The 27535-nt window shown below is 39.6% G+C and overlaps 1 protein-coding gene across 1 annotated transcript; it reads right to left on the bottom strand.

Annotated features, from left to right (window-relative positions):
• Window positions 1-941: 941 nt before the first annotated feature.
• On the bottom strand, window positions 942-25724 carry RIOK3 (RIO kinase 3). Its single transcript, XM_082668270.1, has 13 exons — window positions 25497-25724; window positions 17743-17858; window positions 16979-17124; window positions 16778-16885; window positions 16482-16591; window positions 14662-14805; window positions 13858-13985; window positions 8208-8405; window positions 6840-6999; window positions 5048-5128; window positions 4870-4959; window positions 3866-3973; window positions 942-2896 (listed from the first exon to the last, which is right to left on the bottom strand). The coding sequence occupies exons 1-13, from the start codon at window positions 25557-25559 to the stop codon at window positions 2789-2791; spliced, it is 1560 nt and encodes a 519-aa protein (XP_082524396.1). The 5' UTR covers window positions 25560-25724; the 3' UTR covers window positions 942-2788.
• Between the last annotated feature and the right edge of the window lie 1811 nt (window positions 25725-27535).

Genomic DNA, 27535 nt, shown 5'->3' with positions numbered 1-27535 from the left:
AAATAAACAAACTTTGAGAACTTATAATCATGCTTAAAATATATATCTTCAAAAATAGAAGTACTGAGGTTTGAAAATACAATCAGATGAGCTTTTCCCTAGCAATTTCTAAAGTGTTGGAAACTGCTCAGAAGTTTTTCAAAAGGTGCAGACAACAATTTCTTCTGATGCCCAGGGCCTAAATGAGCAACAACAGAAAATGTACTGCTTCTACCATATCTCGGGGCCTCCATCTCCTTCATCTTCCTTAGGGGTTTACCATGATCATCACTTCACCATCAGCTACCTCGCTTCATCTCACTTTCTGTTCAAAGATTTTTTTTTTTTTAAAGAGAATATAACATTTGCTGAGGGAAAAAAATTGGCAGGGGTGTATGCCCCACTACATGCAATGATTTTTGGAATGCAAGGAACCTTTACTTTAGCATTTCTGAATTTCTATAATATTTAAATTTAAATGAGCATGCATGGACTTTCCTGGTGGCACAGTGAATAAGAATATGCCTGCCAATGCAGCGGACACAGGTTCGACCCCTGGTCCGGGAAGATCCCACGTCTCGGAGCAACTAAGCCTGTGTGCCACAACTACTGAGCCTGTGCTCTAGAGCCCGCGAGCCACAACTACTGAAGCCCGCACGCCTAGAGCCCGTGCTCCGCAACCAGAGAAGCCACCGCAATGAGAAGCCCATGCACTGCCATGAAGAGTAACCCCCGCTCACTGCAACTACAGAAAAGTCCACGTGCAGTAACAAAGACCCAACACAGCCAAAAATAAATAAATAAAATAAAAATCAAATAAACGAGAATGCACGTCTTACTTTTGTAAGCAGAAAAGATTTTTTTAAAGAAACTGGCAAAAAATTATCTTGTTGAAATAAAAATTCTCTACATATAATCTTTATTTTGATAATTTATCTTATAGATATTCATATATCCACTTCCATTAAAATGAAACAAAATATGCTTATTTCCATTTTTTTCCCCCATCTGTATTTGACTATTTAGCAAATCAATATTTTCCACTTTCTTTTTCCACTGTGTGAAAAATTTACTCACTGATCTATATGAGGAAAAACCTGTTTGTAATGTGAAGTAGGTCATTTAAAAGTGAAATCTAAAGATGGGAAGTTGAGAGGAAAAAAAACTGCTGAAAATAGCACTGTTTAACTTAAACAGAAGGGGTAACCTGGTGCCAGGACATAAGTTAATACTTCCAAGGAACAGGAAGAATCCACACAGAGAACCAAATCTAAAATGATCTCTTCGTTTTTAATTTCTTAAGAAGCATGTTCACAGCACACTCCAAGAACGCCACACAGCAACAGTTTGCTGCTACCGTCAGAGTATGTCAGAAAACAAAACAAAACAAAATTTAATGGTTAACTGTTTTTAAAATTAGTTCTTTGAAACTTCTGTAAAGCCAATAATCATCAGTCATCTAAATATTTCTTTCATAGTGGTAAACATTTCAGAAATGTAATGAGTACCCCAAATCACACTTCTCTGAAATGCAATTAGAAGTTATACAACAGAAACAAAACTATTTTTCTAGAAAGAATATATTTGGCATTTTTAAATAATTTTAATGTAGAAGCTTTCAAGGGCAAAGTTCAGATTTTTACTTTCTATTACCAGACAGAAAGGTTAGGTCTTTAGTGATTCCAATCTGATTCCAACAATAGGAGGAATGATTCTGTTGCAGTGAATGAGCTTCAATCCTAACAAAGCCAATGTACTTTGGCTGCATTAAGAAGTGGAGTCCAGCCAGTACTAAACATTATTAAAAGTTAGGCCAGATAGTTCAAATTAGTTGTTTAATTTGGTACTCAACTTGTTTTATACATACTTTTCATCATTTGATGATATAATGTTTCTAATTAGCTTGCTATATTTCTCTCAAAATCAATTAGTAAGTATATAGTTTGAGTGAAACGTAAACTGAACTTTGTTTCACTGACTTCATTAAAATATGTCAAACATGGTTAAAGATTCCATTCTGTCCTTCTAGATAATTTACATTTTCATTATAAATGCAGAGCAGCTGCACCGTGAGTTACATCCTAACTATTTCACCTAAATGTAGAAAAGCTGAAAGTTAAATTTAAAAAATTTGGATAGTTGAAAAGTACTTATATATTTATCTCTTTCAGAAACCGATGATGCCTTTCCTTGCATGTGAGTGTGGAAAAGAAGAATTCAGTTCATAATTCAAGATATACCAAAAAAAGTACTTTGCTTATGTCTATTTCTGTCAGCCATTCTGAAACCAAATTTCCATTTATATCAGCTACTAAAGAGAAGAAATTTTCCTTTAGAATCATGGTCACAGTCTGGAAAAAGAATTGAGAAGGGCTAATTTTAGGTAAATAAAATATATGAGGAAAGACGCAACACAAAACAGGGAGGTGAAAAAAGCAAGTAAGTTGTAATAAAAGCCTCCCTTGTAAACACATCTGTCCCTTCCTCCCGTATTTGGAAATGTTAAAAATTCTCATCAAACATTTTATGCCACAAATCCTTAAAATCAGGTTGATTTCAGCTAGATAACCTGTAGCTGTTAAGAATTATATTATCCTATTCATATCATGAGAGGTAGTTGACATTTCAGTCTCTCAATGCTGAGCTAAAAATTCCACATACCTGGCATATGGGTTACAAGGGAAAAAAAGCACAGAAGCACCATTGTACATTCCTCATGTTTTGGTATTTCAAGTCACCCATAACTTCATTTGCTAATGGCAGCTGACAATCACCACTGTGTTAACACTGAAAGCAGTGGATATTAGTGCTATTCGTCGTATAACACTGGCGGACCTCCATCATCTTTCAAAAATGAAGCAGCTTTCCTTCCATTCTTCTGAACGTGATCTTCATTCATTTTCTCCAAAGCTTCTATCTATAAAATTAATATATTAAATCCATTTGTCAAAATCCTACTTCACAGCAATTATGCTTGAGATTGAACCAGTATTTTTACTCTCTTAAAACTAGGTCATTCCTAACGACATTGGCCTTGAATTAGAATTACAGTGTGTGACACATATTACAGTGGGTCACATACATGTATGTTTTTACTTGATGCCATTACCAGGGTTGATGTTTAGTGTCTTTATCAAGCTAGCAATTGGCATCAGATATGTTTTACTATATAACCTATACAGCTTTCAGGGAACAAGAAAAGGGAAATTCCAAAGTTGATTCAACAGCAGTAACACCCAGTAACTGTACAGAGCAACTGTACTGAACTAAAGGCTGGATTTACCATCTTCCTGTTACTTCGCTTCTGGCCTTAGACTCCAGCACAGCTTGGCCAAATTCAAGTCAATATGGGGATTTCTGGAACAGATTCTATAATCATTCTCTGCTTTGGCAGGTTGCTGGGAATAATTAGCTGCTGTTTCACTTTTCAGTTTTTGTTCAATTTTCAGAGAACTTCCCCGGAGGTATTTTTTTTTTATTATTATTGTATTGTTCTGTAGGTCCATATTGTAATGACTGGGTATTTCCAAGGATGGCCACTGCTGAATCTCTGTATTCAGTTAAAGGCAGGCAGGGACCAAGTGTTACTGCTTTTTGTGTCACCCAGAGTGTTCACCGGTCAGGGAAAAAGGCATATACTGGAAATGTGTTATTTGTCCATCTCAACCAAACTATGAACTTCTTGAAGAAGTGTTCTGCTGTTATGTTTATCCTAGGGTTTAAGCCTGGAAAAGAAGGATCAAAAACAGTATCTCAAGAAAGGAAAAATCTCTAATTAATTTTGTTTTTGAGGGGATGAGAGGATAAACTTAGCTCTGGTTTTCATTATCTACTCTATCCAGGTCCCCACTAACAGCAAGGTGAAAAACAGCCTTATAACACTTACCTCAGCTAAGAACTCAGCTTCATTATCTGCTGAGATGTTTAAACCTGAAACGGCATTGAAGAGTTCTCGTTCACTAAGGGCTTCCTTTATGCCTCCTTTCTGGAAAAACTAGTAAAGAAATATAAGAAAGTCAGTAGACTTATTAGCAAGGTTCTCCTAGAAACAACAACAACAAAAAAAACAGGGAATAGTGTACTTGTAAAACGCCAGTGAATTCCTTCCATAATTTTTAAGCTACAGATGTTTCCAATTCAAGTATAACGACACTCAGGTTTTACTTGCTTACTGTCCTCTCACACATCTGGGCTGTCATCTAGACTTAGTAAGTTTGTCATATTGCACCTTCCATAGCTATGTATGAGTGGTATATGTAAAATTGCTTGGTGTTGCTTTGAATGAGCAGACACAAAATAATCACTAAATCCCATGAATTAACATTTTCCAGTAGGCTCAGAAAGTATTTCCAAAATAAAGTTGTTCTGTCATATTTAGGAAGATCATCTCTATCTGAATCTGTTGCTGACAATTCATTTCCTTTAGAAACAGCAAACAAATGCTTCCCAACTCTGTGATTACTGAGTTTTACCTTCCCTAATCTGTTCACTCTGCTTCAGAGAATGTGGTCAGACTATACCACTAGGAAAACTATTCTTTTAGTATAATAACAATGGCAGTAAGCATGCAGGCTTGCTTCAGGCCAGCTTCCCTTAAAGCACTGTGCATATATTAAATGTCTACTTGACTGCTTAAATATTTAGAACCAAAATAAAAACTTACTCTCTTGGAAATTTAATTCAGTGGCCCAAATGTGGGGCATGCAATCAAATTCTTGCAAAAAATGAAATCTGACAAATCAATCTTTGTCTCTTTACCTTGAAAGCAACCAGTTAACTAAACTCTTCCTTTAATTTCTAAGAATACAATCATCTTACTTGCCTTAGGAGTGAGAAAAATGTTTGAATATGTTATAGCCCATAAAAAAGACAGTTAGTTTACATGCCTACCTGTGAGACATTCCTACAGTCACGGAACAAGAACTCCAGGCCATGAGGATGGGTTGGTTCTACAGACTGACTGACGTCTATCAACCAGACCTATTTAAATATAGAGCACAGTGATTTCTGTACCTTCAGTAATTTACATCAAGTCACTTAACCTGAACGTTAACAAAATGCTCCTCACCTTCCCAGCGTGCCACAGCATGTTGTACTCACTGAGGTCGGCATGTACGAGCTTACACTCATTATATAACTGCTGCATCAACTGTAAGGAGGCAAGGCAGACATTTAGAAAATGAAGGAACAACTCTAATTTACCTACACAACTAAAATGTCTATGTCACCCAATATTTTCCATAAAGAGCAAAACCAGGGTAAAGAACTTACTTCTTCTTTGTACAGTCTAGGACTGGTTTTTTGTTTTTTTTTTCCTACCCTGAAGGAGGGTGTGAGCACAGTGAGACAATGGAAGGGAAGAGCACATGACACTCTACTTCCCTATCCATGTGACAGCAATGAGATCAGGAGACCAAAGGGTAGTCCTGGAATCCCACATACGTAAGACAGCTATGGTCACTAACCAGGGGACCTAGGCTTATCCTTCATAACAGGGCAAACATCCCACTGAGAGCTCTATGGAGTGTATACAACTCCAAGGTAAAAAGTACTTCCTGCCAGACAGAGTGGGAAAGAAGTATTCTTCTTAATTAAGCGGCATTATATATTCATGACTGATGGTGACCCCTAGCCTCATAGTAGAAATCAGCATTAATGCTTTGTTTCCCAGCTTTAATAGAATCAAATAGGAAGGGCACATCACTACTTAATCTCTGCCCCAGCCACCCCACAGCCAAAAGAAGCCAGAAAAGTAGGCTTAATTTTCTTTGAATGTTTTCCAACTGAAGGCAGAGAAAGTTGGATTATCTAACTATATCTTAAAAAATTAATTTGGATAATACGTTCATATTCACATCAACTGCCGCATGATATAAGAGTTCCACGCAGAGACTGTTTTAAAAACATATGTTTTGGACTTCCCTGGTGGCGCAGCGGTTAAGAATCTGCCTGCCAATGCAGAGGACATGTGTTCGAGCCCTGGTCCCGGAAGATCCCACATGCCGCAGAGCAACTAAGCCTGTGCGCCACAACTACTGAGCCTGCGCTCTAGAGCCCACGAGCCACAACTACTGAAGCCCACGTGCCTACAGCCTGTGCTCTGCAACAAGAGAAGCCACCGCAATAAGAAGCCCATGCACCGCAATGAAGAGTGGCCCCCACTCACTGCAACTACAGAAAGCCCGTGCTCAGCAACGAAGACCCAATGCAGCCATAGATAAATAAATAAACAAAAAAACATGTTTCTCCACTATTCAATTAAGACAAAAAAAAAAGACAATACAGAGGAACAACAACAATATGAGGAGCATTTCTTAAGCTTGAAGGACCCCAGACTGAATTTGGTTGCTGTCCCAAAGCATAAATAGCTTCCTCAATACTCCTGACAAGTGCCTCCCAACTCTAATGCCTGCACAGATGGAGAAACCACCCCTTACTACCTTCTTTTCATCATCACTTACTTTCATTGACCAAATCTGCTTCCCTCTAATTCCCCAACAGGAAAGGTATTTCCCTTCACTGTTTCAAAAAGGCACACAAACTACTGAGGCACTATATCTGCTAAATATAGTAACATCAAGTTTTAGTTAATGAAGTTTTGTCAATAATAGCTTCTGGCTTCTATGTCATTAATGCTAACAACTGAGCCCTCACTTTCTCCACTAAGATTTTCCTAAAACAACTCAAGACATACGCATATTGATATAAAGACAATTCTTCAATATTAACATTCTTTCACAAACTTCAGTTTTTCCTCGTTATATCACCTTAAAATAGTACTATTTTAGGCATTTCTTTTTTAGTTTAGAGGAAATATTGTTTAAAGCTGGTGTGTGAATGGTCTGAAAGGCACAACTTACATGAAGAGTTTGATAGTAGGCTTCTTTCATTTCTTCACTGCTGAGCTTTACTTCTTTCAATTTAGGGGCTGGAACTTGATCATAGCCAATAAAAGACATAACCAAAATGTGTTTCTTTAGTAGCACAACTGTTGGACAAGGAATTCCAGCTCTCTGCATTCTATACAGAAAGAAATGATTAAGAATGTGAAGATCAGAAGGAGAGGAAATTTCATTTATTCAACAAATATCTAACAAGGTCCTGCAATGAGGGGGGACTATGTTGTAATCTGGGGAATGTTGGAAGGCAAAGGCAGTAAGAACAGCCTCTGCCCTCATGGAGCCTGCGGCCTGGTGAAAACAACAGACAAGTGAGGAGATGATTACAGCGCAATGTGGTACATGCACTGGCAGAGGTGGGGGTAGGAGGCATCAAGGAAGAAGCAGGCAAATAGGAATTAGCCAGGTTCCAACTGTGGGGAGATGCTGTGGAGATGCACAGAGGAGTCCAGGAGCACAGTCCATGCGGGGAGTGTGTATAAATCAACGCAGCTGGATCATGAGTAGGAGGAAGGGCAATGTGGGTTTAGGCTACAGAGACAGGCAGGCTCCACATCGCAAGATGACTTTGAACTTTACACCAAAGACTATGGGAGCCGCTGAAAAATTTTAAGAAAGGCAGTGATGAGATCTTAGTAATCCAGAAAAGAGATCGGAGGACAGCAAGACCTCTTAGGAAATTATTCTAATTAGAAGTCCTACTAAGTAGAAGACTTTTGCAGCTAATAAATATAGATAATTACTTTTGAAAGCAAACATCTTCAGGAAAAACAAACTAAAATTAAAAGCTTTCACGGTTCAGATGTGGGCAGGTTTGTATGTAAAAAAGATTATTAATTTCTTGGTTGACAAAGCAAATTCCTTGATAAATTCTGCGTAGAGAATTGAGAAACAAGTCTAATAAATTAAAGCAAAATGCAATTTGACTGGTAAAACCCTGCCCTCACCAAATGAACAAACATTAGATGGAATAAACATGTTCTGAAACAAAAAAGGAAATCATTATTTGTAATATGCCTAACGGGAAACTGGAAAAGATAGCGTTTAGATATATGACAAAATATCTGCAGTTGAAAATGACTTAATTTCCCTCAAACTTTACTGAGGAAAGAAAAACAAAATGGATTTTTCATCCTACAAGTATGAATTCAGGTTATATACATGGAAATGTTTTCTTACAGAAACTCTCCTTAAGCACTAAAATTTCAAGGCCTTTCATACTTTCTATAAATGAATTTGAAAGAAAGTGTGGGTTTTTTGCCTGGCTGGTAGGCCTAATACAAACAAGTGATCACCCAAGATGACTTCTAGCACGATGATTTTCTTTACCTTGTGAGATTGTGCATTTCTTTTTCTGCCCACATGCGGATGATCTTACGTGGATTTAGTTTACTGAAGCGATCTTTAAACCTGAAATCATCTTTAATATATTTGTCACGATTCTTAAACTCATTAAGGGTTGTTTTAAATACCTTGATGGCACATTCTGTAGGTATAACTTTACTATCTTCCTTTTCATCCTCCATGCTAAGTGGAAGAAACAAACATTAAGTCAGTTCAAGTCGCCAGATAACAAAACAATTTCAAAATAAAGATTTTATGACATGAAAGTGGATCTGCCTTCTCTGAGAATGTCAAGTCTTGGGTTGGTTTTTTTTTAAGGCTTCAAGTTTGAGGTCTTAAGAAAACCCTAGGTTTTAGCTTTTTTAATAAAACACACTTTCAAATAAATTCTCAACAGTTTTCAACAACCCATAATATAATCTTCATTTAATGACTATGGAATTAAACTTGAGGAACAATGAAGACCTATACACTTTAAAATAGGCTATGGTCTGCCCGGGATGGTTCAGAGGCAAAACTCAATGGAAGGGAGCAAAAGAGTCTAGACGATGCTTAGGATGCTAATTCAACAGTCCCACAACAGCGAGCCACTGAGAGGGTCTGAACCATGGTGGTGGCAGTGTGAACCAAAGGGGGAAGGTGGAAGGAGAGACAAGATTTACCTTTGAACCTCTGAAGGGATGTTAGTCTGGAAAAGAAAGGAACTATATCTAGAGCACAGAATCTGACTCAAACTCCCAATCCCCTCCTTCTGGGACCATATTTTCCCAGCAGACTCCTCCTCCTCCAGGTAGCCTCAGAAGGCTACAGTACAAACTCTAACTGGTTCTAAGTAACGCCCTCTCTTCCTAACTGCCTTCTCTACCTAAGAAGTGTGACAGCTCCATGGCTTTAGATATCATCTAAATACAGATAACTGCTACATTTCTATCCTTAGTCTTGACTTTCTCCAGAAGTTCAGGCCCATTTATCTCATCCCTACTTGACTTCAGTTGGATGTCGAGAAGGCATCTCAAACATATCATGCCCAAAACAGAATTCCTGATAACTGTACCCTAAACCTGCCTATCCCCAGTCTCTCACCTCAGTAAATGGTACCACCCAGCTGCTCTAGCCAAGAATCTATCCTCTCACACCACACATCCAATCCAACAGCACAGACTGTCCACTCTCACCTTCGACACACACCTCACCTTGGAAACCTTCATCAGAGGTTCCCCTGTCCTACAGATAAAAAGCAGTCAACCAGTCACTATGACATCACCCTATTTTATCTATTTGCGTAGCACATATCTGATAGTCCTGGAAGGGGACTGAAGGGAGGGGTGGGGAGGAAGCACATTCTGTGAGAGCAGAGCAGGGACCGTCCTTGTACCATACATTGCTGTAGCCCCAGCACCTAGAAGAGCCTGGAACACGGAAGTTGCACAAATACTTGGTGAATGAATGAACCAATTTTCAGGGAGACAGCCTAGAGATCCTTTACAAGGAAAAAATTCCCAATAATTTAAAGATGTTATAATAAACGTCTTTGGATTTTGAGATGGTAAGTTTCCTGTCACTGAAATAATTTAACCGTAGGTAGATGAGGCCCTATCAAAAACACCACTGGGGCTTCCCTGGTAGCGCAGTGGTTGAGAGTCCGCCTGCCGATGCAGGGGACACGGGTTCATGCCCCGGTCCAGGAAGATCCCACATGCCGCGGAGCGGCTGGGCCTGTGAGCCATGGCCGCTGGGCCTGTGTGTCTGGAGCCTGTGCTCCGCAACGGGAGAGGCCACAGCAGTGAGAGGCCCGCGCACCACAAAAAAAAAAAAAAAACACCACTTAGGAGATCCCTAACTTGGAAGGTCTCTAGGATAAAATCTAATTTGTAAGATTAATCTCGTCATTCTCTTACTAAAAAAACTTCTGTGTTTCTCACTAAATTACACATCCCTCTGCCTAGCTTTTAAGGTCCTCCTTACCAATTTTTGGTTTGCTTACACAATTTTACATCTTATTACCTCTACATATATACCTTCTAATTTCCTCATTGACAAGTCTCATCGCCTAAATTTCAATCCTCCCATTTTCAGCACCCCTCCCCCACCCCACTTTTTTTTTTTTTTAAAAAGAATTAAACTTTACAGATAAAGCTGAAGTTCCTTTTGATTATTTACCACCCCTGGTAGTTTCCTTCCCCATTCCAACTCTTTAGAGACAATCACAATCATGAATAGTACCCTTCTAGTCTTTTTAAAAAGATACACACACATACGTAAGTATCCACAAACATACATTTTAAAAAAACCATGTATGTTACATTCTGTATAACTAAAAATTTAAATAGATGGTATACTGTATATATTCTGCAACTAGCTTTTTGCACTCAGTACTGGGGGGTGGGGAGGGTTGTCTTTTTTTTTTTTTTTAAACCTATTTTTAAAATCCAGGTTGAGATCCAACTTCATCATGACCTCTTCCTTGAATGTGACCGGCAATGATCTTCTTCTGTTCTCTATTCCTATCCTGAGGTCTCACTTGTCTAACTGTGTACTCTATTATGTATTATCTTTAATGGACCATAACGGTTCTTACTGTAACGTTCTCCTCTTGGCTATACCATAAGCTCTTTGACAACAGAAAACATGTTATACACTTATTCCCTGAAAAATCTAAAACATATTACTATTCAAATAACTGTTGATTACTTGGCCAACCTGAGACTGACAGAACCCAGAAGAGCTTTATGGCAGGCAGAACTTAAAATGCCCCCCAAGATCCCAGCCCCTGGTGTACAACTCTGTATAAGCCCCTCCCTTTGAGTGTGGGAGGGATAGCCACTCCCTTGAATAGCTTACATTATATGGCAAAGGTGATGGTATAGTCGTGCCCAGCATTACATTCCATTGTCTAAGACTCAGTCTCAGTAGACTGAAGGCAGAGAGTCTCCCGCTGGTTTTGAAGAAGTAACCTGCTGTATGAAAGGGCTACATGACCAGGACCTGCAGGGGCCTCTAGGAGCTGAGAGCAGCCCCTGGCTGACAGCCAACCAAAAAGTAGAGACCTCTGTCGTACAGCTGCAGGGAACTGAACTGTGCCAAGGGAATAGGAACCCATGTCCAGAAAGGAATGCAGCTCAGCTGACACGTGGATTGCAGCCCTGGGAGAGCCTGAGCAGAGAACCCAGCTAAGCCGTGCCTGCCCGAACTTCTGATCAACAGGAACCATGAGATAATAAATAGGTGTTGTTTTAAGTTGCTAAATCTGTGGTAATTTGTTACGTAGCAGAGAAAACTAACATACACTTTAAAAAATATTTACTCTCAGTTGCTGAAAACCGAATGCTCTCTAGCTTTGCTAATTTACAAATGCCAAAGTACAGATTGCAATACCAATTCCACCAGAAGGAAAGGGAGCTCATTCATTATATCAAAGCATCATTAAGTAAAACAGAAAATGGAAAAGGCTAAACAAGGCAATTGACAAGAAAAAGAAACTTAAGAGGCCAATACACTCAAAAAAAAAAAAAACTTAACCATAATTAAATGCACACCAAAATATTAAAAAGGTACTTTTCATCTTTCACACTGACAAAAAAAGTATTGTTTGATAAGACTAGGCACTGATGAGGATGAGGGAAACAGGCTCATACTGCTGGTGGTAGCATAAACTGGTTAACTTTCTCATAGGGCAATTTGGTAATACCTACTGACATTCAGAATGTATGCAACCTGAGGATGTGACTAGCTCGTAGAGAAAACTGCAACTGCCCTACCATTAAAATGTAAACACAAATTTGAGATTTCTGGTCTTTGGTGTGACATACAAGAAAAAAATTTTTCTTTAATTTTTAATAAATAAAAGAAATCAAGAAACATTGCTTGCTACAATAGCCAGCTCAGAGGCCCAAACAGTGAGCAAAATCTGATACTCTCCATTCAATAAGACCTTATACTATTTAACAGAAAGGGGAAAAAAATGCATGTAGTCTCTGCCCCAGAAATTTCAAATGTTAGGAATTTAGCTTAAGGATTTATTTGCAAAAGCACACCAAAGTATATGTACAAAGATACTCCTATATATTCACAAAGTAGAATGTTCTACTATAAAACTGGTATGATATAAACCAGCAATATAAAAGGATATAAGATATATTAACTGAAAAATGAAGATGCTGAATGCAGAATATAATTTCTTTTGTACAAACAAAATAAGAAATACATGCATAAAAATTTCTGGAAGGCTAGACTAAAAACTATTAATAGTGGTTGCCCTTAGAGGAAAAACCTGTGGGGCGACAGCTGGTAAGATGAAGGCTACCTTCATTTTAATCCTTTCTGTACAGTTTAATTTCTACCATGAGTAATCTTTCATTTTAAAATAATTTGTGCAATTAAGTTATGTTTGCCTGGTCTCAGGGAACGCTCAACTGAAATTTGGAAAGAGGGCAACAAAGCTTAAAGCCAGAAAAAAATAAATGTTTACTAAAATTAATATATACCAGTTATTATAAAACATGATTTCACTTACCCCCAACAAAATCCTACGAGGTAAGGGTCAGTTTTTAAATGACATTTAGTAAATTGCTCCATATCACGTTGCTTGAAAAATGTTGAGCCATTTTATCCTAAAATTCATTTTATCCCTTTCATTTCGGAACTTAGTATAATTCAATACATGATTATATGTATATGTCTCATTTAGAAAGGGAGACTAGTTAAATAATTAAGAAAAACAAAGACAAGGACTTGACCAATAATTGTTTGAATCCCCTTAAGTATAAAATAAATACCTTCTAAACCTAAAAAAAACTAGAATAATCTGTAATCTATTTTAACATTTTTGTTTATAAATAATGTTCAGGTAAAGGAATAGCTGAGATAGTAAGCCTTACTGAACTAGTAAGACTTCAAAGCTAAGTAACCAGATGACTTCATATTCCTGGCTTAAGCACGTTCTCTCAACAGCATCCACGTTTAAAATTTTTTCTCTTCCTCATACCATCCTTTACTCAACTAAACCCTCATAACAAAAGTAAAATGGGTAAGCTCTAAAATGGCATATGATCTTTAAAGACATTTCTTTAAATAATGAAAGCATTATTAAAAGGGTAGGAATTGGTAACTGATCTAAGTATGGCCCTCCCAACCTGGTACCAAAGGGTCCCACAGTGGAAAGACGTGGGTTTTGAGTCAAACTCAGGTTCAGATTTTGCTATGCCACTTACAGCTGCCTGTATGTTATGGTATAATTACAATAATGTGAAAAATAATATATTCATAGAAAAAAGACTGGAGGAGTCTACAACAAAATTATTAATGGTTATCTCTGGATGGCAGAATTGGGATGATTGTGGTTTTGTGTTTTTTTTGGCTGCACCGCACAGCTTGCAGGATCTCAGATCCCTGACCAAGGATTGAACCTGGGCCACAGCAGTGAAAGAGCTGAATACTAACCACTAGACCACCAGGGAACTCCCCTGGTTGTGTTTTTCTTTACACATCCCTATATTGCTGAGACCTCCTACAATAACACTTTAAAAATAACTGTTTGCCATGCAGAATGAACTTTGATTTTGTATAAATCCATTAATATCAGGGAGAAGGGGCTAAGCTTTTGTTGATATGATGGTATTGTAATTTGCTCATTTACCTCCCTCCGTATGCATGAAAGACAACAGATTCCTTTCCTGTACTAATACAGCCAGTGATTGTCTCCAACATTCCACAGTTGACCATTTTATACAGAAGTAAACGTGTCTTCGGATCAACTGCTTTTTCCTACAAAAGATAAAGCACTGTAAGTGAAAATAACTGGTAATCACAAAACATTTTCTGAGCCATTTCTAGTATCTAACATTCAGAATATATACTTTTTTTAACCTTTATTATTAATTTACCTAGGTGTATATACAACAGGCTCTTAAAAGAGTGCTGTCGAGATACAATTCATTTCTGTAACTCTAATGTCTTTGAAAGTGAATATCTAAAAGAACCATTAAAAATCAGACTCTAGTTTAGTCAAAATTTTATCTCCAAAGTTTAAATAGCTCTCCTAATGTACTTACCATTAGTTTGTTTTTCTAAAGTTTTAAAAATTATTCTCAGATATTATATACTATCTTTGTTAAGGTAAAACATTGTAGACTATTAAGTTATTATAAATATATCATGATAGGAAACAACTTTTCATATGCAATGTAAACTACACAGTCCAAATTAATTATGACCACTGAAATGTTAGTTTTGAATAAGTGATTAATAACCACTACATGAAATCTGAAAAGTCAAATGGCAAAGCTACTTGGGTTTTATTTACATCTTTGATTTGAAAAGTCAATCTCATGAAAAAAACATCAAACATGAAGTTTTATCTTGTTTTTTCTCTGAACATGAAGTTTTCTAATATGAATCTTTCCACTAAAAAAACAGAAACAAAAACGTTAAGCATACTTACTGCAGTAGAATGCTCCTTTTTCTCATGGAGGCGGGCACTTCGACGTTCTTCTGAGTAGGCATGTTGTTTTAAAGCATTGAAAACATGGTTTGATAGTTTTAAATCCATTCCAATTCCATCTCCTACCTGAAACCCAGGTGCAAACTGCCAAAAAGAAGAGAAAAATTAGCATCTGAGTACTTTAAAATGGGGAAGTGAAAACAAAAAACAATGAGAAAATCAGTTTTACATGGATTGGGTTTTCTACTCAATAGATGATAATGCTATGAAAGCAGAACCCACAGGTATTACAGAGGAAAAAGCAAAATAACTCACTGGTAAGCCCAACAGAAAGGGAAACAAGGCTTTTTAAGAAACTGTATCCCAAAGGAAGGGAAGGTTTATTTTTATTTTTTATGTTTTTTTTTTTTGCAGTACGCGGGCCTCTCACTGTTGTGGCCTCTCCCATTGCGGAGCACAGGCTCCGGACGCGCAGGCTCAGCGGCCATGGCTCACGGGCCCAGTGGCTCCGCGGTAATGTGGGATCTTCCCGGACCGGGGCACGAACCTGTGTCCCCTGCATTGGCAGGCGGACTCTCAACCACTGCGCTACCAGGGAAGCCCCGGGAAGGTTTATTATATGCATAGAAAACATCCAAACACATCTAAAAACTAAGGTATTTTAGCATATGCTTTGAACATATGCTAAAATACCTTATGCTTTTATATCAGACAAAGATACATTATATTTCAAAATCATACCAAATCTTACCAAAAAAAAAATTGTTTTTCATAGTCAATTATTTTTGAAGAGTGGGTTAAAATCACAAGCTATGCCCACACCGTGACAATTATGTCCAATACGGAAGCCACTAGCTACATGTGGATATTTAAATTTAAATTGATTAAAATAAAATTAAAAATTCAGTTCCTCAGTTGTACCACCCAAATTTCAAGTGCTCAATTGTCGAATATGGCTGCCATATTAGACAGCACTGACACAGAACATTTCTATTATCACAGAAGGTTCTACTGGACAGGGTTGTTCTAGAGTCAGATCTGGATTATTTCTAGAATATGTTTACTTAACAAGTATTTGTATTCTAGAGCCTAAATGTTTTATATTAACCACGATAATTACGAGGGAGGAAAAAAATGCCATTTTTCTTTTTCTCCTTTTTTTTTTTTTTTTTGCGGTACGCGGGCCTCTCACTGTCGTGGCCTCTCCCGTTGCGGAGCACAGGCTCTGGATGCTCAGGCTCAGCGGCGATGGCTCACGGGCCCAGCCGCTCCGCGGCATGTGGGATCTTCCCGGACCCGGGCACGAACCTGTGTCCGCTGCATCGGCAGGCAGACTCTCAACCACTGTGCCACCAGGGAAGCCCTCTCCTATTTTTTAAAAATTACATTGTGTTTCTGATTTTGCAGGGGTAGTTCAGGCACAAGATAAAAAATTCAAAAATTATAACAGGGTATACAGTAGAAAGTATATTTATCTCCCATTCTTAACCGCCAATCACCATTGTTATCTGTTTCTCAGGTATTTTATGGAAAATAAGATGCTGAAAAATAAATGTTAGTTTCAGAAGAACCATTTCTTAATTTTAGAATCAATGTAAATCAAACTAGTTTTCTTAATATTGATGTAGGATTTTATTCTGAGGTACATTATATTCTCATTAGTGGCTCAGTTCCCACGGTGTTGCTATACTGTCATCTAAAATATCCTTAGAAAGGAGGAAGGATATTTTTAGAAATTTAAAGATACTGTATTTAGAATGCTATGTTTTTAACTTATTCTAATAAAACTTTTGATTCAGAGTAATACTTCTGTAACTTACATTTTCCATTCTGGCTGTATTCTTTCTCCCACATACTACTTCATCATGTTTGGTGGTAATGTCTTTTCCTTTTCCAATAAAACCCTTTTTGGGAGTAGGAACTGGTTTTGCTAAAGGCGATTAAGACAAGCCAAGTATGTAAAAATAGCAAAGACTAAATTGCTGCATTCACTATTATCTGAAAAAGATATTTGAATCTAATAGTAAATTACCAAATGAGATTCAAAGACAAATATAAAATACTTAGTCTTCCTACATCCCCATTCTATGCCCCCAGAAAATAAAAGCACTGATACCTGGTCTGTAGGGATCATCACGAGTATCCTGCCAGTCAACCTCATCTTCAGAGCTATCACTGTCTTCATAAGGATGTACTTTTCGATAATTTTCAAAGGAAATGGAAACTTAAAAGGCAAAAATGGTTGAAGATTTATTTAGGGGCACATTACAAGCATTTTCTACCACCCGATGGAGTTGACACAATAAGGTCATAGTACCTTTGCTATCTCCATTGAATTTTTTTTCTTCACGCCTAAGCTGTGCATCATATTCTCTGTCAAATTCCATCTGTAGCATCTGAGCCAGCATTAGGTCGCTGGAAGTGTCAATGTTTTCTCCAGTAATAAATGGTCCTTCAGCAACGCTATTCAAAATAAGGCAGTATAGACTAATATAATGTGCTTGTGTAAAGAGACGCTACCAGTTATGGGTGAGATGTGCCTTTTCAGTGTTAACTGTATTGAAGAAACAATGGAAAAGAACTTTACCAAACCCTTCACTCTCTTCTGCCCAGCTGCCCTCTGACCAATAGCAGGCACCTGTGAAAGCACCAACTAGGATTAGGAGAGCTTCAAGAGAAAGCTAAAGGGCCTATAATAAAAACCAAACAGACCCAAAATTCATTCGTTCTGTGTTCTGATCAAAGGAGAGCTAACATATATATGAAAAGATAAACAACAAACATTTGATCAAAACTGTACCCTACTTCATTATTTTTTAATCTATTTGATAATAGAGTTCAACTGTTGCAATGACTAAAACCCAGAGAAACAGAGTGGTTTGCCCAAGATAATACTGAACACTAGTAACAAAATTAGGACCAAAACCCATGTATCAGTGAACTCCCAAAACAGTGCTCTTTCTATTGCACTGCTTTTCTAAATGTATTTCTGAATCATTTGTCATGACAATCACTAATCAGATCCTAAGACTGTTATAACAAGCTGCTAGATAAAGTAGAGTCTCTATGAATTTTACTCACACAACTTCAGGAAAAGCGGCAGCTTCTTCTTCCAGCTGCAATTCTTTAGCCAACTGTTCACTCATTACATCAGACAAAGAACAAGATATTGTATTTTGAGGGGTAGCCCATGGACACTATAAAAAAAAAAGGCAATTCTATTCATAATAATGAACTTAAAGTACTTTCCAAACTTGGAAATAAGGTTATCTTTTGAGAATTAGACTATCTAAATCAACTCAAAAGGAATGCTTACCTTTTTTGCAGAAATCATCTTAAAAGGAAAAATATATCCCAGCTCAAATCTAATCAAAGATAAACCTAAACTACGACAGCCAAAAGCACTCTCCAGCCTGCTTGGTGGGTATGTCCTTACAGTTGAGGGGAAGCACAGGCTACTCTAGCATCACCAACTAGCCAATGAGTTCATGTAATGCCCCTTGTTCTGATTCCATGCTCACCAAGCAACCTTCTGCTTATAGTTTGGCTTCTGGGTAGATCCTCTTACAGGAACAGGCTATATACCAACTACCACAATTCAAAGCCCACTTAGAAGTTACACTTCCTTCTAATTTAAGCAGTAAGTCTTCTACATGTAAAAAGTGTGTGGCAGACCCTTTCAAGACACCTTGGAATATGCGAAAATAAAAACAGCAATAACAAACAATGAATCCTATATTTCTGAACTTTGGAAGCTGAGAAACAGATTCTTGAAACAATACTACTAGAGCAAAGTAATACTCTGTGAGACTCTTCTAGAGCAGCCAGCCACTCAGCCCTCCTCGATGGCATCACTATCTCAGCCCTCTTGAAATACGTACAAACCGTAGGTTTACTTCACAATTCCTAATTTTTGAGGGGGGCAGGCTTTACTTAGCAGCAGCAAATGATTCCATTTGATAGTCTAGTGATTAAGACCGTTAATACTGAATAAGATGTCTAAGTATCTCTTGAAGCTGCCCAGCTCTCTATCCCCTTTCCGGTATCATCCTCCCATCACTGGGCTACTGTAAGAGCCTCCTAACTCATCTTTCTGCTTGCTTCCATTCTCCACACCACAGCGTAATGGTTTTTCTAAAACGCAGATCTGATTGGTTCAGTTCCTTACTTAAAGCTCTTTATTGTTTTAATGTCTCCCACTGCCTTTAGGATAAAATCCAAACTCATTGCTTAACTATTACTGAGAGTCTAATTTAGAATATAGCATATAATGGTAAGTGTTTTGGCCACAAATTTGTTTAATCAAGTCTAGCCAGTACAGGCCCTCTAGTTGGTCTAAGGGCCTGCTGGAGTGACTCCCAGGGATAACTGGGCAACTTACCCTTGCTCAAGTTCCATAACGTTGAGGTTTAGGGATTTATTTGGTTCAAACTGTTAGGGTGAAGCACATAAGGGTGATAAATGATCATTATATTTATGCCTAAGTGAATCAGAATCAAGTTTTATCTAGTCTCACCCTGAGACTGGTGAGATGCCCCCAGCCCCCACCTATACTAGCCTATTGCAGAACTGTTCTGGCCTTGTATAAGGCCAGGCCTGGAAACAACAGGAAGGTTTCCTCATGGTGTGGTATGACTTCCACTGACTCAGATCTTGTCAGCAACTGAGCACTCTCCTGGTGAGGATTTTGAGGTCTGTAATCTTGAGAATATAGCTAATCTTTTGGCCACATGACTCTCCTGACTTGCTTCTGCATCTTCTAGGTAGAAGATAAAATGCTGCCTCTCACCTAGAAATGCTTGGTGTGATCAAAGTCCAGGTTCCAAAAGGCAAATAACTGTATTCTCTAGCTCAGAACTGTCAATCACATTTTGCAATGACTAACAGTAGCATAACAGGCACCACGGGGATACTCTCTATATTGGCTAAATACACCTAACTTACATAGATTAAGTGACACACTGGAGTAGTTGCAATATCATCCCCATTTCATAGATTCAGAAACTGAGACACAGAAAAGTTTTTTAACCCAAGATAACACTGTTGATGGAAGTGCTGAGATTTGAACCAAGGCAGTAGGGCTTAAGAGTGTTTTGCTATACTGCTTCCCTAAACACCTTGTCCTGGGATGGGAGAAGCAAACTGCTGTACTGCCTGCAGTCTAAAATCCAAATTTCTCAGCAAGGAATGCCCTTCACAGCTTGACCTAATTTATCCTTCCAGGCTTGACTCTCACCTATCCTAGACTCTGGCAACACTAATTAAATGCTAAATATGGCATAGTTTCACCCTTCCACGCCTTTCACCCCTCACACATCCCCTTCTCTCTCAAAGGTTTTTCTTCCTTCTCTATTTCACCCAATTAAGTGTCAGCTCTTCCATAGGGTTATCTCAGTTTTATCAGACAAAATTAGATCCTTTCCTTTATCTTCCCATAACAGTATTAGATAGTTAAATTCATCAGCCACAACACAGCAAGAGCCCCTTGAAGGGCAAGGTCTTCTCATTCTCAGAGTCCAGTGTACAGCTTCAGACATAACGAGGCATTCAAGTATTTACTGAACAAGATGTGCCAAAAGGAAACCTGGAGATATCTCATGGAACTGCCAGGCTGTGCCTAAGCGGTAGAGGTCTGGTGCCTTTCTACACCCCTCCTATTGTAAAGTCCTTCTCTCCACCTTGCAGTCAGCTGCTTTGCTCACCCATTTCTTTTGTTTTGTTTTTGGCCGTGCCACCTGGCATATGGGATCTTAGTTCCCTGATCTGGGATGGAATCCGTGCCCCCTGCAGTGGAAGCTCAGAGTGTTAACCACTGGACCACCAGGGAAGTCCCTGCCCACCCACTTCTGATGCTTCTACTCTCTTGCCAGCAGTCAATCAATTCTAAGGTGTTAAAACACCAGCAGCAAATCTCTCGGAGAGGCAAAAATGAGAGGCAGTAACTGTGTTATTTTGTGGCAGAGATTTACCTACCCCCAAGATAGACTGAATCAGAAAGGGAAACATGCAGAGACCAAGAGGGTACCAAGAAACCCTAACTGCCCACTCCTACTGACCTTGCTCCTCGGAGCCTCAGACTCTAGAGCTGTACTTCCCTGCACCTCTGCTGACCGGCTCAGCTGGGCAACCTCACACTGAGACAATTTCCTTGGGTGGGATAAATAAGTAAAGACTTCCGAAAGTGTGCCAACTTCTATACTTTGAAATCAAATCCAAACTCTTCAAACCAGTAGCCAAAATCCCTCCATAAAATGTTCTGGGCTGGAGGGAGAGCTGCTGGGCAGGGACAGTCCTCCACAGGCACAAGCGGTTCACCACCCTGAGGGGGGCTTAGAAAAGGCACTGGGGGCTCCTCCCACAAATGGGCACCAGTGGGTGTATGGAGGGGAATCCTGTGTCGTCATCTTGCAACTCTTCAGTAAGTCAAACACTCCTTGTGAACAGAGAAACTCTGTCAAATGTTCAAATAATAATAAATCTAAGGAGATAAGAGTAAAAGGCCCTTCATCATCTTGCTCTATCCCAGCGATCCAACGTCCTTTCCCACTACTCCCTTGACCAGCATAAACTTCCCACTGCATCAAGATCTGATGGGAAACTCCACACAATCCTTTCCAGTTAGTTATTCTCCTTTAAATGACATCTATCAAGCCCATCACTAGCTCCCTGATTCCGGTTTGCTGAAGACCCCTCACCAACCTTGTTTTCCTCTCCTCTGGGAAACTGCCACCACTAAACTCAGCAACTTGGGGTCATCACAACCACCATTCTCCCACATCTGGCTGGCTGCAGACTAGTGGGAAATCATTCCCCCTTCCTTCTACTCCTAAAGATGCATCCCCAGCTGCCCATCCCACTTTTTTTTTTAAGGTTTTACTGCACACAACTATGGGGAAACGATCAAGTAAACTGAAAAAAAAAAAAAGCAAACATGAAGGAGGCACATAATAAAAAAAATTCAGTCCTCAACTTGAAGCAAGTCAACAGAACCATAACCCCACAGAAAGGTCCCTTTTCTGCTCATGCATGCAGGTAGAAGACATAATCTAGGCAAAATATTTAAGTGGGTAATTCTACTTCTCAAAACAAGGATCTCTGCAAAACGTGATCTGGGTCTGTACAACAACACTAATCTTTTTTTTTTTTTTTAAACTTTCAATTTTAGAGTATTTTTAGATTTACAGAAAAATCACAAAGATTGTATCGAGAGTCCCCAGATACCCCATACCCAGCTTCCCCGTATAAATACTGTACATTTGTCACAATTAATGAACCAAATCATTATTATTAACTAAAGTGCATACTTCATTCAGATTTCCTTAGTTTTCCCCTAACGTCCCTCTTCTATTCCAGGATAACTTCCAGGATACCATATAACATTTAGCTATCATGTCTCCTTAGGCTCCTCTTGGCTCTGAGTTTCTCAGACTTTGTTTTTGGCGACCTTGACAGTTATTTTTTGTTTTGTTTTTTGTTTTTGGGTTTTGTTTTGTTTTTTTTTGCGGTACGCGGGCCTCTCACCGCTGCGGAGCACAGGCTCCGGACGCGCAGGCCCAGCGGCCATGGTCCACGGACCCAGCCGCTCCGCGGCACGTGGGATCCTCCCGGACCGGGGCACGAACCCGTGTTCCCTGCATCGGCAGGCGGACTCCCAACCACTGCACCACCAGGGAAGCCCGCGACCTTGACAGTTTTGAGGAGTACCACTAATCCATTTGTTACAGCTCTTTCCAACACAGCTACATACTTCCTGACTTTTGCCTACAGTTTGTCAATTCTCCCTGCTTGGAATACTCCCTAAAATTCTTTGTTCATAACAGCAGTTTGGGATTTTGTAACTGGGGACCCCAAGTCCCTTTCAGGGTGTCTAAGAGGTCAAAATTATTCTCATAATAGTTCTAAGATAGTTTTTGTCTTTCCCATTCTCATTCTCTCAAGAGTGTGGAGTGAGGTTTTCCAGAGTCTGTATCAGATATGATGGCAGCACTCTGGTGGCTACTAGAATGTGTGCATGTGTATTCTTATGTTTTCTAAAATTTTCAAAGGTAGTAAGTAGGCTGAGGATATTAATGTGCATTTTAAACTATTATATGTAGGATGGATAAACAACAAGGTCCTACTGTGTATAGCACAGGGAATTATATTCAATAGCCTGTGATAAACCATAAAGGAAAAGAATATAAAAAAGAATGTATGCTGGGCTTCCCTGGTGGCGCAGTGGTTAAGAATCCACCTGCCAATGCAGGGAACATGGGTTCGAGCCCTGGTCCAGGAAGATCCCACATGCCGCGGAGCAACTAAGCCCGTGCACCACAACTACTGAGCCTGCGCTCTAGAGTCTATGAGCCACAACTACTGAGCCCGTGCACCACAACTACTGAAGCCCGCACGCCTAGAGCCCGTGCTCTGCAACAAGAGAAGCCACCGCAATGAGAAGCCCACGCACCGCAACGAAGAGTAGCCCCCGCTCGCCAAAACTAGAGAAAGCCCGCACGCAGCAACGAAGACCCAACACAGCCAAAAATAATAAAATAAATAAAATTTTTTAAAAAAGTATGTATATGTGTAACTAAGTCACTTTGCTGTACAGCTGAAATTAAACACAACAATTGTAAATCAACTACACTTCAATATTTTTTTAAATGTGCATTTTTAGAGATTAACTCAGTTTGTTCTTAGTGCGTCTACCGTGCTCTTATTACCCATCTTCAATTATGCCTGCTATAATCTACATATTTGTTAGGACAGACTTTCATCATATACTTCAACTAACACATATTGCAACAGATTGAAGAAAAAAGGAGCTATGAGAATCCAGCTGTTTTCTATTAAGTCAGACATTAAAGAGATTTACAAAAATACGAAACAATACTACTCTTCACTAATTTTTTGTTTTGGAAAATAGTTTTTTTTAAATATAAAAATGTTATTTATATTAACATAATCACTTAAACATTTTTTTCAATATCTCAGTTTTAATTTCTGATATGACAAATATCAATAGATATAACCAATATAAACAAAAATTCTTGGAGTCCTCAATGTTTTTTAAGAGTGTAAAGAAGTCCTGATGGAAAAGTTTTGAGAACTGCCAGCCTTTAATATTCTTTCCATTTTCCAAGACTTTCCTCAAACCTCTACCTCCTCCACAAAGGCTTCTATAATCACTTCAGTCTTTCAAGAGGTTAGAGAAGGAAATGATTAATACTTGTAGCATCTTTCTATTTGTTTTGCCTATGAAAATGCTGTCTTCTCAACAGAACACCAATAAACCCCAAGATGATTTTTTGTTGAACAGTGAAAATAAAATTTTATAGTTCTGATGATGTACACCTAAATGAAAATATGACTGATATCAAATATTTTATTACTGAATTCGTTTTGTAAGTTTGTTCTGAGGTTAGGTATTCTAAGCAACGTTTGTTTTATCTGACATTTTTACAAGCTTTACAGATGCTTACCTGGAGGAATTTAACACGTAAAGTATATATTTACTAGTATCTCTCTACTGATTTCATCCTTTTATGTCTACTGATCTTGGCCTTGTAAACAAAGCCTTGATAGAAAAAAATACGCAAAGTAACACATAGATGTAACCACATTTGCCAATGGAATATTTGATTCTCTCTACGGTTGTATGAGAACTTTTATAAAAATTTACCTAAAAGCTTTACCTAAAAGCTACTTATTTCCCCCACTTTCTGTTAAGACCTAGTCTGAAGATCTAGTAAGAGTCATGAGTGACCCTTTATATGGAACAAATGTTCTGTGTCAGCATGTAAAGAAGTGCATGAAATGGGTAAAGGTGGTCAAAAGGTAGAAACTTCCAGCTGCAAAATAAATAAGGCATGAGATGTCATGCACAGTATGGTGACTATAGCTAATAATCCTGTACTATATATTTGAAAGTTGCTAAGACAGTAAACCTTAAAAGTTCTCATCACAAGAAAAAAAATTGTAATCCTGTATGTTAACTAGACTTATTGTGGTGAACATTTTGCAATAAATACACATATCGAATCATTATGCTGTACACCTTAAATATGTTGTTATATGTCCATTAAATCAAAAAAGAACCATTATGAAGTTAAAAAACCTTCACAACCTTAATTTGAGGAACACAAAATCGCAATTGACCCACTTTTGCTTTCAAGTAAACCCTCCATAAAGTAGCAAAAGAATCTTTTCAACCTTCTAATGAAAGTATCATGAAAAGCAGCAGCCTGAAACCAGAAACCAAATGTGAAATAAACATTTTAGGTGGCCATTACAGGGAAAAGCTTAAACGTTAAAACCCAGGTAAATGAGAACTTCATAACCGTCTCAACAGTATGTAAACACTTGAGAATCAGCCTGGAGCCGAGGGAGGGTGCGCCTGGATTTATCTTTTACTACTTCAAAAACAAGAAACTGCCCAAGTAGGATAACCACGCTTGCCAAGTTAAGGAAACAGCTTCCTAAACCACCCTTCTGTCGGGCTTTCTGTGTATAACTGGACTGATTCATGTGGCCGGTGAAAAACAAGTTCGTGCTTGTTTTCCGTCAAATGTCAGCACCTTTAAGTGAGTCCTGCCCAAATATTTGTTACAGAGGACTAGACAGAGACTCCAAACCGCCCAGGGTGGACTTTGGTAGCCTGTGCCCCTTCCCTGCCTCTCCCACCCCGAGCCCCGCAGCCTCGCCGCCCGTCCCCCGTTCCGAGGTGGTCAGGGTCCCGCCCAGAACTTCCCGAATCGCCTGCGGAGCCGCTTCGGCGCCTGCCACCCTCTCCGGGCCCTCCGAGAGGACCAGCCCAGGCGACTGTGGCAGGTACGTCAGTCCCGACCGCCACTCACCTTGCTGGGTGCCCAGGCCGCTGCCGGCCCGGGCTCAGGGGATGCCACTCCGACCAGATCCATGTGGGGGAAGAAGTCAGCGACGAGAACAGAGCAGAAAGGTGGCAGGACCAGGAAGCAGCCTCCGCCGAGGAGACAGGCAGCGGGGTAGGGGCGACGGAGTGCTGGTGCCGGAGCTGAGATGACAGATGGCGGCTACAGCGGCGGCGGCGGCAGCCGCGTCCGGAACTAGACCTCTTCTCTTCCGCCCTTTACGCTGTAATGCTAGCTTCCGATTGGCCGCCGCCCCGTGCTCCGCGTTGGGTCACCGTTTCCCGCCCCCGGCGGACCGCACTTCCGGTCGCTGCCCAGGGCTCGGGACTGGTGGTGGCGACTGCCCTTGCCCGGGAGAGCAGCGGATGGGTGTGGCTTCCGCTGGCCAGGCTCTACCCTGTCCCTGAACCGCCTAACCGGTTGCCCGAGAGGGCAGCTGGGTCTCGTTGAACGGAATTCGACTGCGTGGACTACAAATAAACAAGCAAATCAGGCTCTCTGTTCATGCATTATTTCCCGGGTGAATTCTAAACTGGGATGGTATGGGAGACAGAAAATGTCAGGTTTAGAGAGACTGAAGAAGACGGTCGGATTTTGTTTTTATTGCAGTTGTCGAAAGGAGGCGGGGCGTGGAATGTGAAATTTTTTAAATGTGTTATGTAACTTTGAGCAAAAAGAGAACTGCATAATAAAAGATTTTGTTTGTTTTTGGTTTTGCTTTTGGCCCCGCCCCGCAGCGTGTGGGATCTTGGTTCCCCAACCAGGAATCCAACCCACGCCCCCTGCATTGGAAGCACAGAGTTTTGATTCAGTATTTTGTAGGGAGATTTTCATAAAGTGACCAGAAAAATCCCGAATAGGTAAATCAATGAAGACAGAAATCAGACTGGTGGTTGCCAGGGAATGGGGCGGGGAGGAGGGAAACGGGGAGTGACTGCTTAACGGGTAAAGGGTTTTCTTTTGGGGTGATAAACTGTTTTGGAACTTGATATCAGTTGATAGTTGCACAACATCGTGAATCTGTTCAATGCCACTGAATTTTACACTTTGAAATGGTTAATTTTATGTTAAGTGAACTTCACCTCAGAGAGAGAGTGTGAGTGAACTCCTTAAGTGTTTTAAGGGTAGAGCAGATGCAGGTTATTCCCAGATCAGAGGAAACCACAGTGAAACAATGGTGAGGATGAGGTCGGGAAGCTTAAGAGAGCAGGGTAAAATGCCAGCGTGTTAGATGGGTGATGCACATGGGCCTTGAAATTACCCAGCAAGATGGCAGGGCTTGGGGTGGAATTGGAAGAGTGTGAGCAGGTGCTGGTCTTCAGAAGATGTGAAGATTGTAATCCAGAGGGGTTGGTAGATGCTGCTGCTAGGGAATCTTAGAGACAGTGACAGCGGGATGGGCAGAGATGCCAGAGGAGAGCCATATTCCTGAGGCAGCAGGAATCATGTTTTGGGAGCTGCACTGGAGAGAGCAAAGAGTACAGACGCTCTCCCCTGCCTTGCACACTAGACAAAAATGAATAGTCTCAGAGGACACTAAGGTTTTACTCAAGACAGGGAAGAGAGAGGGCGAGCTGTGGGGACAAGGGAAGTTTATTCATCCTGAGTTGGAGTTCCAGGTTAGAACAGAGTTTGTGGGTTAACAGTTTTAATGGTTGTGTGTCAACAGTTAAGGTATATACCTGATGCCACCAACTATGTGCTCCTTAAAAAGGACAATAGAATTTTACAATACTTACAGTTTACATTTACAAATATTATTAATAGGAAAAATGGGGTTTACCAACGACAGCATGTTATTGTATGTTATCTGTTTGTTTAGTCCTATGCTATTTAACAGTGAGCTCTTGAATGGTGTAACGGCCATTTTGCTGTGAAGTGGAATAAGCACAATGTTTAAAAGATTTAGTTCCAGTTTTTACTCCTATCATCTCTGTTGGTAAACTCGCTGGTGATCAACAGAGATGAAGCTATTCTAGAATTTGCACTGCCTCAGCACATGGAAT

Source organism: Grampus griseus (assembly GCF_964374135.1).
Source record: "Grampus griseus genome assembly, chromosome: 12".
Classification (NCBI taxonomy): domain Eukaryota; kingdom Metazoa; phylum Chordata; class Mammalia; order Artiodactyla; family Delphinidae; genus Grampus; species Grampus griseus.
The sequence above is the reverse complement of the archived record's forward strand: the minus strand, read 5'-3'. Positions and strand labels throughout refer to the sequence as shown.

What these genes read in the sequence shown, in the direction of transcription:
- RIOK3 (XM_082668270.1), bottom strand. Translation starts at nt 25,559, where the DNA reads ATGGATCTGGTCGGAGTGGCATCCCCTGAGCCCGGGCCGGCAGCGGCC. An exon ending in ATTCAATGGAGATAGCAAAG is followed by an intron (nt 16,886 to 16,978) that starts GTACTATGACCT and finishes TTGCCTTTTAAG; the next exon opens with TTTCCATTTCCTTTGAAAAT. An exon ending in TTTCATGCATACGGAGGGAG is followed by an intron (nt 8,406 to 13,857) that starts GTAAATGAGCAA and finishes TCTTCCACTTAG; the next exon opens with CATGGAGGATGAAAAGGAAG.